We start from the raw sequence: 13,753 nt of genomic DNA, 5'->3' as shown, positions 1-13,753 counted from the left end.
CCTAGCTCTGAAGGAATTTGACATTGAAATAGTTCATAGCAAGAGGAAAGAAAATGTAGTGGCTGGTGCCTTAGCAAGACTAGGGCGACTCTAGGGCATCAGTGACACCCTTTCCGACACCAGTTTTGCATTGGGAGGGTGATTCTGGTGGAGCAGGTGCCAGCTTTTGTCAAGGCTGTAGGCATCAACTGAGCACTGACAAATTCATAGCTGGAAACCAGACCAGCTCACCTGTATGTTAGTACTGTTGGAACTAGAGGTTAGATTTGTAAGGATACGTTTAGTGCTTTGACTCTATAAAAGGCTTGTAAGTTGCTGTATGCCTTACTCTGACTTGTAGTGTCTGTATCCCATTGTGACAGTGTTGGGACTCACCACCCAGTGCCCCCTGCTGGTTGTCCTCAGGAATTAGCTCAGTCCAGTGGAGCACCCCCTCCTGGTGGTGTCCCATCCATCGTCTCGCCCTCGGTTGGCGTGTGGACCCGCGTTGCTCCCAACTTGCGGCGTCCTCTTCGAGCCACTGCCCTCCGACAGTGCCCCTTAGTCTATCCTCGCCCCCTTCCGGGGGGGGGGGGGGTCAATCAGCTGTCTCTCTGCACCCCAGCCAATGTGGGCAACTGCACCCCCAAAGTCACACCCCTCTTGGCAGGGGGTTGGTGCAGCCCAAAACGGCCACTCCCATCGGCCGGGTGTAAGGCAAGGGGAGGACCCAGGCCCACCCACTACTCTGGGTCCCCACCCAGGGACCCTCTAGTGGCCACCATCCTGCCCTCCTTCTCTCCCTCCGTCTGTCCATGTCCCTGGGCCGCTTCCCCTTCGGCCCCTCGCACCGGCTAGGCCCTTCCCCTCAAGGCCTGCAGCCTGGCAGACACCGGGCTGGAGTTCCCTTCTTCTCCCCCAAGCCTGCCCAGCACTGCGCTGTCCCAGGTGCTAGTCTCCCACCTCTAGAGACAGACCTTCCCCTGTCAAAGGCCTGGAACAGACTGCCTGCACCCTTCCTGGGCAGCCTTTATATAGGGCCAAGCCGAGCCCTGATTGGCTGTCTCCAATCTTGGCTCTGATTGGCCCCCAGTAAACCCTTTTTTCATTGGCTGCTGGTCTGCGCAGCCGCCCTGGCCTACTCTAGCCCCCTCTCACATGGGGGTGGGGCACTCGCCCCGCCACACCCATGCTATAAAGGTAATATGAAAATTTTGCTTTATAATTGTAAAAATGTCTGCTCTGAACTTGTGAAGTCAGACAGGAGCCGTGTCTCCCCGGCCCATTAAGGAGGACTATCAAAACTAAGTGGGCCATTGTAGGACAAAAACTTCATTGATTGCCCCATCCACCCATGAAGAAGTTGCATGCAGATATGCTCGTCCCATCGGTTTGAACTCTGGGGGGAAGGTCATATAAAGATGCTCACAAGAAGAAATAGTTTGCTGTTTGGACTCTAAGAAGGGCTGGAGCTAAGGGACAAAAGCAGAGATCCCCAGGGTCCACCTGGGTTAGCCCTAAAAGACATTCAGTGCTGATGGATGACTACATCTCTGTCACCTTTTGGAACCATCGACTGTAACTCATTTGTGCTTATATTGTGCCTGCCGTAACCTGTAAATAACTCTCATTTCTTTTTCCTAGTTTATAAATCCTTAGTTAGTTTGCTGTAGGATTGGCGACTGTCTTGGGTGTGAGATCCAAGGTACAAATTAATCCTGGGTAAGTGACTGGTCCCAACCTGACTATTTTGTGATCTTTGGTGTAAGTGAGCATTTATCTAACTCCAGCTTGCCTGGGTGGCAAGATAGACTGGCGTGTCCAAGGGGACTGTCTGTGACTCCAGGATAAGATCATTGGGAGTTCACTTTGGGAGTTCACATTTGTTACTGGGTTGGTGAAATCTAATTATAAAACATATCACCCGTCTGGGGTGTCTGCCCTGAGGCTGGCACTCACGGTCATGGACCACTCCAGACAGCGTGACACCGGCTCTCTTCAGATTCTGCCCATAACTGTCAAAGGGACCTGAGCACTTGAAAATCTGAGCCTTACTGTCCAGCATGGACCAGTGTCTGAGGCCGAGATCACGGAGTACTGAATTGCTATAGTAAGGGAGGACTCCTAAGGACCTCCTAGTCTCTAGCTAATCTGAGCTCCACCGAGCTCTGATTTACTTTGCAGACGGAATTGCCAAACAAGGCACAAATATCTCACAGCTGTTACTGTAGATGGCAGCTTATTGGTCAAAAACATGTTGCCAACGCAGTCAAGACAAGCAAAACTGCCTCCTAAACAGCTGTTGCAGCAACCCGTAATGTCACCTGCCAGGGCTGTGTGTGCCAGGCTGCTGAACCTACAGCCCATCCGTTTAAATTAGCAAAGCACAAACCATCGCACCCAATTAGGCACAATCCAAACTCTGAGTCAACTGAAAAGAGATTATGTTTTTTATGCACAGCATCTGAAACAACTCTGTGCAGGCAGCCTGGGTTAATGAAGGCTTTGTTTAGCCACCGGGCTGAAAAATGTCAGTAAATAGGGAATGAACGTTCTGGCTTGGAGAGGCCAATTAAGGGAGTTAGTCCAAGAGTGAGTCCTAGGAACAAAGAGTTGGGGCTGAGCTGAGGGTCGGTGCCACGTCAGTGAGCAAAGATGAGAGTGAAAACCAGTACAAGGGTCCCAACGTCCGGGCATGGCCAGCTGCAGACTTCTACTGCTCCCACCTCCCCAGATCTCCTCTGCCTTCCCTCCTCCCACTAGTGCCAGCTCCCCTTCCCTTCCTTCCCCTACAGCTCCCACCACCCCACTTCTTCCCATTGCCCTCCCCTTTGCCTCCAGATTCCAGCAGCACTTCCTCCTCCTCCCTGGCAATGTCTGCCCCAACCTGGTGCAGCCTCTGCCCCCATCCACCACCTCCACCTCTCTGTGCCCTCCCACTACAAGCTCAGACTTCTTCCCACGCTGCCACCCTCCCTTCCTCTGCCCCAAATTGTTCCCAGGTGTGCAGATCACCCCAACTGCCATGGTCATGCCAAACCAACCCTCCCCCCGCCCCCGGGCTTGCCCTAAATTGGTCCTTCGTGCATGCTCACTCTCGTGAGATCTTTCCCCAAACCTGCCCCCCACTATGTTTTCCCCGTACACTGGCCCTGTGTAATCATCCCAAATTCCTCCTCCTCATGATCTCACCCTAAAGCACTGTACCCCCTCAAAGTGCTCCTCTGTTGATGCCCCCCTAAACCCAAACACCATGCGCTCCCACTAAAACACTCCAATTTAAAATCAACCCTAATTTTGAAATTGTGAATGAAAAGAAGAAAGTTATTAATATTATATTCCCGAGAGAGGTGAAAAACGTATAATAAAAAAGGGAGGAAAGGGATAGATAGTAAGACAGAAAATATCATATTGCCTCTATATAAATCCATGGTACATCCACATCTTGAATACTGTGTGCAGATGTGGTCACTCCATCTTAAAAAAAGATATCTTGGAATTGGAAAAGGTTCAGAAAAGGGCAACAAAAATGCTTAGGTGTATGGAATGGCTGCCATATGAGGAGAGATTAATAAGACTGCGACTTTTGGGCTTGGAAAAGACACAACTAAGGGGCAATATAATAGAGATCTACAAAATCTTGACTGGTGTGAATAAGGAAGTGTTATTTATTCCTTCTCATAACACAAGAACTAGGGGTCACCAAATGAAATTAATAGGCAGCAGGTTTAAAACAAACAAAAGAAAGTATTTCTTCACACAACACATAGTCAACCTGTGGAACTCTTTGCTCAAGGATGTTGTGAAGGCCAAGACTATAAGAGGGTTCAAAAAAGAACTAGATAAGTTCATGGAGAATAGGTCCATCAATGACTATTAGCCAGGATGGGCAGGGATGATGTCCCTAGCCTCTGTTTGCCGGAAGCTGGAGTGAGCGACAGGGGATGGATCACTTGATGATTACCTGTTCATTCCCTCTGGGGCACCTGGCACTGGCCACTATCAGAAGACAGGATACTGGGCTAGATGGACCTTTGATCTGACCCAGGATGGCCGTTCTTATGTTCTTATGTACAAGAACCTCAGTAAGAGTGTGCAACCAGCATCAAATACCAAGAGCCTAAAAAGCATAGTGATCCCATGTCACCGTGCATTCTTACGAAACAGCTGGCACAAACACTAATCACTGTCTGCATTGAGATACATTTTCTCATTGGAAATATAGTTGAAGGTTTTCTTTTTAAAAACAGTAATCGTTTTATGACAGTCATTTTTGTAACTTGTTCTAAAGGCATAAAAACTAGTGGGCAGCTCTGAAACATATTCACCATCACAGGAAGACTATTGCAGGGCCCAACTCTCCTGAGCCCCAATTCCATGTCATAGCCAAAGGCGATGGTGTGAAACAAACGCAGCAGATCATGTCATCAGAGACTGTACCATTCACAGGGCCCTGTAGAAGTCTTCCACTCTTACTGGCAGCATAGTCAGGAGAGCAAAAAGATGAGACTTGGTTTTTCTGGACAGCAATGTGGTTAAGTAAACGAGATTTCTCAGTTGTGGTAGAGCCCTGGGATCCGCAGGAGCTCTGCCAGGCTACTGTGCAGGCCTCAGATCCTGATACCTCATCTGTAAAATGGGGGGAATGAACCCCTAGTTCTTGCTCAGTAATAGGGGCTGTGAGCAATTAACACAAATCACTCAGACAGGGGAGACTTGGGGCCCCAGGCAGCCTTGGTGCCATGCTGAGATAGTGTCACGTCAGCTCCGTGCCAGGCTGCAGCGATAGCTGCAGTACACGTCCAGGGGTGTTTATTTTGTCTCTCATTTTGTGATTTCTCCTCCATTTCTGTTAAACAGCAACTAAAAGAGCGATGACCTGAAGTGGCTTTCTGAGCAACAAGCATGGACCTCCCACTGACTTTCAGTGAGGCTCCGGGCTTGTCTGTACGGTCAGTTAGCCAGTGCCAAGTGGGGTGTGAACCTACAGTCACTAGCCTGCCGCACACTGTTGGTCTGCAGCCTCCTACCGTGCACCGACCCACTCTCTTTCAAAGTGGAGCAGATCGAGCCCTTAAGCTTCCAGTGGGGGAGTCACTTTTGAAAATGGGACTTAGGCCTAGCAATGCCTAAATACCGTTACAAATCTCAACTTCCTGCCTTGGAGAGAGGCTGGACTCTGACCTTGGGAGACCAGGAGCAGGAACTAATTGGGAAGAACGTGTAGGTTGCAATCTTCTTCCTTAAACAACACCACAGGAGGATTTGCAAATCACCTGAGAGGTAGAGAGCCTGGTTACAAGAACTTTCTGGGGGTTGGTATCAAAGCAGCTGTCGATTTTAAAGAGTGAAAGAGAGACAAGCATTTAGAAAGACGGCAAAGACCAAAAATATTTTATTAACCTTTGAATTGTGATTTTTAGTATAAACAATCAAAAGACATTTGAAAGTCAAAACTGTATAATTCCCTCCTTGAGTATATTTTGGACCATAGAAAAGTTAATACAATTTTAAATTAAAAGAATAAAAACATTCTTATACACAGTGCTGTACTCTTTGTATAAAAAGATCTCTCAGAAAATGTATCACAGGTTTCTTTTTAAATCATTGCTTTAGTAGTTTCATTTAAGTTTTTTGGACTTTTTTGAAGGAAACACAATAATCTGGGTTCAGACAAACAACCACTGCTCTCCCCTGATGGGTGAAGACAGACTATAAACACTGCTCTCCCCTGATGGGTGAAGACAGACTATAAACACTGCTCTCCCCTGATGGGTGAAGAAGACATTTTTACATTGGGTCTGAAATTCAAAAGAGAGAGAGGGCTGTTAGTGCTGAGTTACGCAGAAAAAACGGCAAATAGGGCAGAAAGAGCATTCTGCTACCTTCCCTACAGGTCTTCAATGCACCCATCCACCCAGGTTTCAGCAAAACACCTGATAGTTTGACAAAATTCCATTTGAAAAATTAGTTTGAATTTGGAATAGATTAAAAAAACCCACACTCCTGTGGCCTAAAAGCTGGAGAATGAAAAGTTAATGATATGAGGGGCTGTGTCTAGAGGCTATGAGGGCTGATGTTATAACCAGTCACTTTAAAAAGCTTCATATCATGATCTGGAGAAGGGTGTAAACACTAATTTGATTTGCAGATACCACTAAACTGGGAGGGCTGAACCATGTAAACAGAAATAACCCCAAGAGACCTACAGAGATTAGCAATGTGGGCAGGAAGTAACAATAGAGAACGCCACTTTGAAAAATGCAAAGTAGGCATCTGGGGGTAAATACACCTCTACCTCGATATAACGCCACCCGGTATAACACGAATTCGGATATAACGAGGTAAAGCAGCGCTCCGGGGGGGCGGGGCTGCGCACTCCGGTGGATCAAAGCAAGTTCAATATAACGCTGTTTCACCTATAACGCGGTAAGATTTTTTGGCTCCCAAGGACAGCGTTATATCGAGGTAGAGGTGTAAATCAAATATTCCATGGGAGCCATTGGCTTCCCTAGCACAGGGAGGCACTGGACATCTTTAACTTAGGGCCAGATTTTTAAAGGTATTTAAACACAAAGATGTAGGTAGGCACCTTGGAAAATCCTACTAGTTATCTAACTCCCATTGATTTCAATGGCACTATTCCTGAGGGCACGTTCTACCCAGTGCGACTAAGGGGTCCAGAACTGGGCCCATATGTCAAGCTGTTTCTCAGAGAAATAAACATACTGAGATGCCTTAACAGCATTTTTAAAAAAAGAGTTCTTGTCTGTCTATTTAACAGAGCAACTTTTGTATTTTTCAGGTGACCTTTCCTCAAGATCAAGTTTTACTTTTCCAGAGTATTAGATGCACTTTAAAAAAAATATTGTTATGCTGTTTCTGTCGCGAGTGAGAATCAGTACAGAATTGACACTTGTATGTGACTGATTTGAAAGTTATCAATGTATTTCTAACTAGGCAGAAAACTGTAAAACTCAATTTTTCGAGGGCTGGCATAAAAGTATGTGTGTTTCCAGCGGCTAAGCATATTACTGTATTAACTATTAAGTGTATTAACACCGCTGACAGTCATTGAAAAAGTCAATCTAACCCTAAACGTTTATCTACTTTAGGAAATTTCAATATTACTCTGTTGTTAGACAACATGTTACAGCTAAAATAGGGGATGTCACATATGCAGAGACTGTAATACACAGTAGTATAAGAGGCTACATGTAAATCTAGGGTTGCAGAAAAGATAGGATATGATATAGTATTTGCAAAATACAGTAGTACTTGATGTGGTTAACGACTGTGTCAATGTATATGCACAAGGGGGCAGAGTTAGGGTTGCACAGGCAATTGGCACTTCCTCACTTGAGTGCTTAACTATGCAACCTTAGGACATTTTCCTAACATGGGTCCATCTCCAGGATTTTAAAATTCCACTTCCAAAACACCTGTGAGAAACTTGTGTTTGTTCTATAATCCTGAGCTATTTGGCTGGGTGCCCTCTGAATGCTGACATTCTTCTCTGAAACTACCAGAATCCAGCTGGCTTGACCGAGGGCTGCCAGCTGCTGAGAACACTTAGGCCTGGTCTACACTAGGACTTTAATTCGGATTTAGCTGCCTTAATCCGAATTAACCCTTCACCCGTCCACACTACAGAGCCAGTTAATTCGAATTAAAGGGCCCTTTAAATCGATTTCTGTACTCCACCTCGACGAACGGAGTAGAGCCTAAATCGATTTTGTTAATTCGAATTAGGGTTAGTGTGGACGCACACCACCGAATTACTGTATTTAAGTTAATGGGGTAGTGTGGCCGCACACCACCGAATTAATGTGGTTTAAAACCGAATTAAGGTGCTTAGTGTGGCCGCGCACAATCGAATTTATACAACCTGTTTCCCAAATTCGAATTATCTAAATTCGGATTAATCCTGTAGTGTAGACATATCCCTAGTCTATATTCCTTCTGACGCTCCTGGTGTAACCTGGGTGTGCCGGGATGCTGGGAGAGGGGGCGTTGCCTGGAGATCTACAGGGAGCTTTGGGGCATTTTGCAGGAGAAGGGGCCTACTTAGGGGGACCAGATGTCCCGATTTTATAGGGACAATCCCGATTTTGGGGGCTTTTTCGTATACAGGCACCTTTTACCCCCCACCCCCTGTCCTAAATGTTTACACTTGCTATCTGGTCACCCTAGGCCTTCTTAGCTGAGTTCCTCACCCGCACTGGAGCAGGGGCTCTGCTGCTGTATCAGAATTCAGGAACTCCACTCGTCAGACACCTTTTCCATTTGTGGCTCCAAAGCCAGTTAGCAGCCAATGAAACATTTCAAAGCCCGCAGGAGACTTTACAGCCACTTTGATTTTCAGGTTCCTAAGCTCTGTCATCTAGCTGTGCTCCCAGGGAGTTTAGCAGCACCTCAAGTTTCAAGAACTCACCCTCCTACTGAGCTAGTCTTGCTAGGCCCTCGGTTTTGGGAACTGATTTGGAGCAGTCACTGGAGTAAGATGTTTAGGGCCAGATTTCAGAAGCATTCCAGTGTTCTCCTTTGGAGGGACAGGATCCTCCATTGTTCGTGGGGGAACTGTTGAGTACAAACCCCTTTTGAAAGTCTGACCTGGAGCATGTGGCTAAGTTGGCTATACCCTTCCTAGGATATGTACTTAGCAAAAAGAAAAAAAAATGTATTGCACATGCTCAAAACTCAGTTTTCAAATGCTCAGAACATCAGGGTTGGAAGGAACCTCAGGAGGTCATCTAGTCCAACCCCCTGCTCAAAGCAGGAACAACCCCCAGACAGATTTTTGCTCCAGATCCCTAAATGGCCCCCTCAAGGATTGAACTCACAACCCTGGATTTAGCCAATACTTAAACCACTGAGCTATCTATCCCTCTGCCCAACTGAGCTATCCCTTCCCCCAAATGAAAACCTTTTCCCTCCCTAACAAGGCCAGATACTCCTGCTCTCTGAGGGATAACCCCATGCCAAATTTCAGTTGTCAAACCTCAGCCAGTTCAGCTCTAAGACTTAAAAAATATTGTTTGTCTATAATTGACAGTGGATTTTTTTCTAATTCTCTGGGTGCTCAGTCTTGCAAAAAACTTGTAAACCAAAGCTGCAGAATTTCAGTCTGAAAGGTGAAAGTTTCAGAAACACGGGTGCCTGTGAACAGGGGTGTATAAAGGTGCAACCTTAGCTTAGTAGACACTGCTGCTACACCTATAATGGCAGTATATAAATCAGGGGTAGACTCTCCCTGAAGTACTGTGTTCAGGTTCAGCCAGGCCATCTGAAGGATAGAGCAGAAAAAGGCCACAGAAGAGCAATTAAACCTTCAGAGGCCTGGAAGGATTAGGAGGTAAAAAAGAGGTGACCTGGTAAAAGTATCTCAAGTGACTAATAGCCCAGAGAACATCAGCCAGACCCTCCTATTTACCCTCTCGGAAACACAAGAACCAGGGGAGACCCAAGGAAATTAAAATACAACAAAATTTAGACTAACAAAGACTTGTTTTTACACAACACAAAACCAACCTGTGGAACTCTATGCCACAAGATATCATGGAGATTGAGAACGTATTAGGAGCTCTTTTAAAAACAGATATTTAGCTGCATTTACACTAGTTACGCTAAAAGTGTATATGGGGTGAATCAACCCGTGTCTGCCAGGAATTAGGAAAACACTTTCCCAGTGAGGAATGATGGGTTTTGGCCATTCCTCTGAAGCATCTGGGACTCGCCTCTGTCACAAACAGGACGCTGGCCTAGATGGGCCCCAAGTCATCGCCAGCCTGGCCATTCTTATGTTTCAGTGGTCTAACTGTGTGGCTGGCTAACATGGCAGGGGCCAAGCAATGCTGGAACGGTGATAAACTTGGCCGTGAGGCCAGCATAGACTGAGCTAGCAGGGGAAGAACCTGGCAATGGCTGAAGCAAGAGCTATGTCGAGAAGAACATTTTAGATGCTTCTGCTGTAAGTGGAGCTGCCCCCCAGGCTATTGGAGACGCCCCTGAGAAGTGTGTGTGTTTTCGGGAAGGCCCACCCAAGACTGCCCAAGCAGCATTGGAGAAGAATCCAGTGTCTCTGTTGCACTGACGAAGTGGTCGGGAACACCACGGTCTCTAGCACATGCTTGAGAAGGAAGGGAAACGTCGGGTGGCGGGTGGGAAGGTGGGGGTCAGACGTACTCCCTAGCTGTTGAAGGCTGTGACTGCCTATAGTGCTGCTGTCCTCGCCTCTCCTCGGTGGGGGTGGGGCAGGAGCAGCTCAGGAAGGAGCCCCCCAGCATGGTCAGGCTGGCAGCCGCCCAGCCAACAAACAAGGCAGAACCAAATTCATACCTAGTGCGAGAGAGAAAAGAGACGGTGGAAACAAGGGAGACTGGTGCTCCACCCCTCTGTCAGGGGCTGAGAGGGAAAGGGACCCCATGCCCATACACCGACACATCACCCAGACGCCCCACATGGGCACATATGTAGAACGTGGCCCTCTGTCTCTATTGGGAGGAATGCTTTCATCCCTTGAGGCTGATGGAGCACTGGGCATTACAGAGAGGAAGACAGGCCAGACAGGTTCCAGAGCCAGCGCCCGCTGATGGACTGATTTCAATAACGTCTGGAGGTGGGGGAGGGAACCGGGCTTATTCAACATTTTCCCACGTCACAAATCCCAAGCAATTTGAGGGGGAAGGGGAAGAGACCCGCCTGGTCCCCTGCTGTACGATTCCCCTGGCGGGAGTGGGGTTGACAGCACAGGCGGTGACCTGGATGGCAAACTGAGGGAATTCACAGCTGACATTAGCTCAGGGAGAGCCGCGAACCCCAGTGAGGACAGAGAGGGAGACGCTGCAGAGAACAGCAACAAAAGATCCCACCCAGGGAAACACAGCTAACCCCTCCAGGGAAATAGCAGCTGAAACATGGATACAGTGAGTGACAGGAAAAGGACCATTCGTGCTTCCTACGTCCAAGGGAGAATCAGGGCAGTGGCTCTGGCAGGAGGTGCTGCTGGTAGAACAGGGGCTTGTTTGACAAAGTGACTGAGTCTCCTGGAGAATGTATGGGGGCATATTGGCAGGGGGCTGGCACTGCTGGGGCATGAACAGAGGGGCAATAGCACCAGAGGAGAGCGTAGGGTCGTGTGAGCCACGGACTGGCTCTGGCAGGAAAGGACAGGGCAATGCAGGGGATAATGCCGTGTGTACTGTTTCTTTAAATTTGTATCAGGAGGTTAGGGAGGAGTGGGGCTGAGGCAAATGGGCACCAGATGGCACCATGGGCAGGGGCACGAGGCTCTGAATACAATGCCCGTGGCTGGGTACCTTTGTCACGTTGCCACTAATGAGCTAAAACACAAGGAAAATGGCTTCCCGCTAAACAGCCCATTTATTTAAAGGAGCTTACCGGGCATTTACTGGAGTGTTGGGGTTGAAGAATTCATAGGTCACCTGTGTTGCATACCATGACACAGCTGTTAAGGTGCACAGACCTGGGAATTACAACAAGAACCAAAGAATCAGCATCCGGAGGCCTCTTGGGGATGTTTTCCCACCATCGACTTTACAATTTAATACAGTCATTCGCTTTTAAAAGCTATTTGAGCCCTTTAATATTCTATTCTTCACATCCTCCGTGGCTAAGAAGTTCCATTGGTAACACTAAATTGGACTCTCGGGGCTCGTCTACGGACAACCATGACCCAAAATGACAACACTGGTTTCATTCACACCTTTTGTTATTTCGGTGAAAGTTGGTACGCAGACCCATCATTACACATGTAATATGAGGCAGGAAGGAACTTTCCAATAAAGGGCTAAAACCATCACCAGGTTGTTTAGAAACAAGGAAGCAGATTCTAAGAGGCAGCTAGCCGGATAGGAGTAACAGGTAGTTAATGTGACAGGGCTAAAATATGCTTTCAGTTTACATACGTGAATGAGAACATAAGAACGACCATACTGGGTCAGACCAAAGCCCAGTATCCTGTCTTCCAACAGTGGCCAATGCCAGGTGCTTCAGAGGGAATGAATACAACAGGTAAGCATCAAGTGATCCATCCCGTGTTGCCCATTCCCAGTTTCTGGCAAACAGAGGCTAAGGACACCATTTCTGCCCGTCCTGGCGAATAGCCATTGATGGACCTGTCCTCCATGAATGTATCTAGTTCTTCTTTGAACTGAAATCAGCTGAGTTACTCCATGTGGAACTGGGACCCGAATTGGGGCCGCCATTTTAAGAGACAAGATCCCTTTGAAGCAGGAATAAATATAAAGGGGCAAAACTGTCAAATTAGTTCTCTTTCCTGTTGCGAAATGCTCCAAACAAAGAGGATCCCAGACTAGAAGAAGGTGGTTTGTCCCTCCTGTTCTTAGGGACAGCTTTATAACCTTGGGAAAGAAGTGAATCTTTTCCAGACTGGATTCAGAACTGGACTGAGCACAGATTTGGACTCTGCAGGCATGGCAGAATATTCATTCTAAGAACACCTGGACCTTTGCTGAAATTGTTAATGGGGAATCATCGCTTATAAGGGATGTTTCTAGTGGGTTCCATCGGGACCCGTTCTTGGCCCAATGCTGTTCACTTTCTTTATCAATGTTCTGGAAGAAAAATGAGGTTTGCAGATGACACAAAGGTCGGTGGGTTGGTAAATAATGGCAAGGATGGGTCAATGATACAGACCAACCTGATCGCTTGGTAAACTGGGTGCAATTAAACAACACCATTTAATACAGCCAAAGGCAAAAATCACACACCTAGGAAACAAGAATGTAGGTCAGACTTCTATGGTTGGGGAATTGTGTCCTGGAAAGCAGAGACTCAAAGTGGGTCATGGTGGATAGTGGAGCTAAAAGGGCTAACATGATCCTTGGATATATAAACAAGAGAACATAAAGCATGAGTAGGAGGCGTTATTACCACTGTATGGGGCAGGAAAGAGGCCATTAATGGGCACTGTCCAGTTCTGGTATCCTGTTGTGATAACTGGGCCTACACATTTACCCTAATTGCGAGTTTAACTGTAAGAAGTGAGTGTAGGTTCGTCAGATGTCACCATAACCTGTAACAACAAATGTTGACAGGGAAAAGTAGGGGAAGTTATTTTCAGTAAAGAATCTTATAAACAGGTGCAAGAAAACCAGACAGAGACTGAATTAGTCCAAGCAAAAAGGCCTCCAGATATAACCCATGTGTTGAGATCATGCCTAGTAGACAAGAAAATCTGGGTCTGAAAATTAATGAACCAAAATCGGTGTGTCAGAAACCAGACCTAATTGGTGGAAGAAATAATGAGCGGATAGGCTATTCTGCCCACCACTCACATTTTGTTCCTTACAAAGACTTTGGGGGGATGGGGGGAAAGAACAGATGGAGCTACTAAAGCAAGCTTCACCATCATGGCTGCCAGCCCATCATCTCCTGGGACCTCCGGCCTAATCGTGAAAGATGTCCTGACCTGACTGGGCCAGAGAGAGGGACCTGGACAACACTGCCACCTCTACTGGCTCCAGGTGAATCCCAAACACCACCTGGGATGAAATAGGATCAGACTTTAACAACAACAACCCAACACTGGTCCTGCAGCAGCATCCAGCCTGGTCTCGGGTATCATTTCTTATTACATTAGTGTCTAGGGGACCTAGACATGGATGCAGGGCCGGCTCCAGGCACCAGCCTAGCAAGCAGGTGCCTGGGGCGGCCAATGACGAGGGGGGCAGCACGTCCGGCTGTTCGGCGGTGGGGCCGTCACTCCCTCTCGGAGCGAAGGACCTGCCGC

At 47.4% G+C, this 13,753-nt stretch overlaps 1 protein-coding gene across 1 annotated transcript in view; it reads right to left on the bottom strand.

Annotated features, from left to right (window-relative positions):
* Positions 1 to 5,396: 5,396 nt before the first annotated feature.
* The window catches only part of CLDN19 (claudin 19), a 13,961-nt gene continuing 5,604 nt past the window's right edge, over positions 5,397 to 13,753 (bottom strand). Inside the window, exons 3-5 of the mRNA XM_026660133.1 lie at positions 11,380 to 11,464; positions 10,165 to 10,317; positions 5,397 to 5,780 (exon numbers count right to left, since the gene is read on the bottom strand). Coding sequence (XP_026515918.1) covers positions 5,729 to 5,780; positions 10,165 to 10,317; positions 11,380 to 11,464 — 290 coding nt within the window. The 3' untranslated portion in view covers positions 5,397 to 5,728. The remainder of the gene's footprint in view (positions 5,781 to 10,164; positions 10,318 to 11,379; positions 11,465 to 13,753) is intronic.

The sequence above is a fragment of the Terrapene carolina genome, unplaced genomic scaffold, assembly GCF_002925995.2.
Source record: "Terrapene carolina triunguis isolate 2854851 unplaced genomic scaffold, T_m_triunguis-2.0 Scaffold714, whole genome shotgun sequence".
NCBI classification, from domain to species: Eukaryota; Metazoa; Chordata; order Testudines; family Emydidae; genus Terrapene; species Terrapene triunguis.
Note: the sequence above shows the minus strand (reverse complement) of the source record. Positions and strands in the feature narration are given on the sequence as shown.